Source organism: Pollachius pollachius (genome assembly GCF_949987615.1).
Source record: "Pollachius pollachius genome assembly, chromosome: 2".
Taxonomy (NCBI): Eukaryota; Metazoa; Chordata; class Actinopteri; order Gadiformes; family Gadidae; genus Pollachius; species Pollachius pollachius.
Genome location: NC_136935.1, coordinates 32,009,115 through 32,010,175, shown reverse-complemented (window position 1 = coordinate 32,010,175; position 1,061 = coordinate 32,009,115). Strand labels below are relative to the sequence as shown.

General features: G+C 48.2%; 1 protein-coding gene across 2 annotated transcripts in view; it reads left to right on the top strand.

Annotated features, from left to right (window-relative positions):
* Positions 1 to 701, top strand: part of tmod1 (tropomodulin 1) — a 14,619-nt gene extending 13,918 nt beyond the window's left edge. For both annotated transcript variants that reach the window (XM_079758556.1, XM_079758555.1), the window contains one exon: positions 210 to 701. In XM_079758556.1, coding sequence (XP_079614682.1) covers positions 210 to 228 — 19 coding nt within the window. In that variant the 3' untranslated portion in view covers positions 229 to 701. The remainder of the gene's footprint in view (positions 1 to 209) is intronic.
* Positions 702 to 1,061: the final 360 nt, after the last annotated feature.

Below are 1,061 nucleotides of genomic sequence, written 5' to 3'. Positions count from 1 at the left end.
ATTGTCTTTCTGGTCCTCAGAGCGTCCCCACCTTGTGAAGAAGTCTCAATTGGAGGAATTTATGATCCGAAAGCCTCCAACACTCAGCTTGAACTGTAGTCACAACAGTATGTATTACCTATTTCTAATCTCACCTACCCCTTTCTCTCTTCTTTGTCTTTTGTTTTCTTTCCCTCTCTCTCTCTCTCTCTCTCTCTCTTTGTTCACAGTAAGAAAGAGAAGGCTTGAAGGAGGACCCATCTTCCCAAAGTGTCGGACGAACGTGTAAAAACCAGGGCCCCCCCGTTCAGACGCCATCATGTCTTCTTCATCCCTGTCCATCCACTCCACCTTCTTCACCTCTCCTCAACTCCTCTCTTCTCCCCGCGTCTATGTACTTCTGTCCTCGAACCCTCCTGTCCTCCACCCCTCATCTCCACCTCCTCTCCTCTCTTTCACCTTCCGTCGTCCTCTACTGGCACCTCCGCTCCTCTCTCATCTCCTCATCTCCACCTCCTCTCCTCCTCCTCCTCTTGTCCTCCACCCCCTCTCCTCCTCCTCCTCCTCTTGTCCTCCACCTCCTCTCCTCCTCCTCCCCTCCCTTCCCTCCGTTGCTCGGCCCTAGCCGCTAGCTGCCTAGCTTGTAAAGTAGATGCTAACAGAGACCGGTGCCATGACTGGTGTTTTCAAAGAGCCATAGCAAAGAGTTTCTGAGCTTCAGGATGGGGGAGCCGGCTTCTCGTGGCTTGCAGAGGGCAACAGAAACCTTGGCTTAGAGCTACTTTTTTCAGGCGTTTTTTTCAGAAGACCTTTTGGAAGCTAGGGGGTTAGCCTAGTGAACCGTAGCTTAAACCTTGTTTCTACGGTTTCAGATTTATTTAAATAGTTGTATTCTGCTGTAAAGAATGATTTAAAGCTTTTGTTGCTATACTGCCCTCATGGTGGCAAACACCCCAACACCGTTAGCAATAGCCTCCCAGCTGATGCCCCATATATACATACTCTGTTTTATACATTTAATTTAATGTAAATTTGTTCAGACAGAATACATCGATTAAAGGTACTGTAGGGAAGAGTTAAGA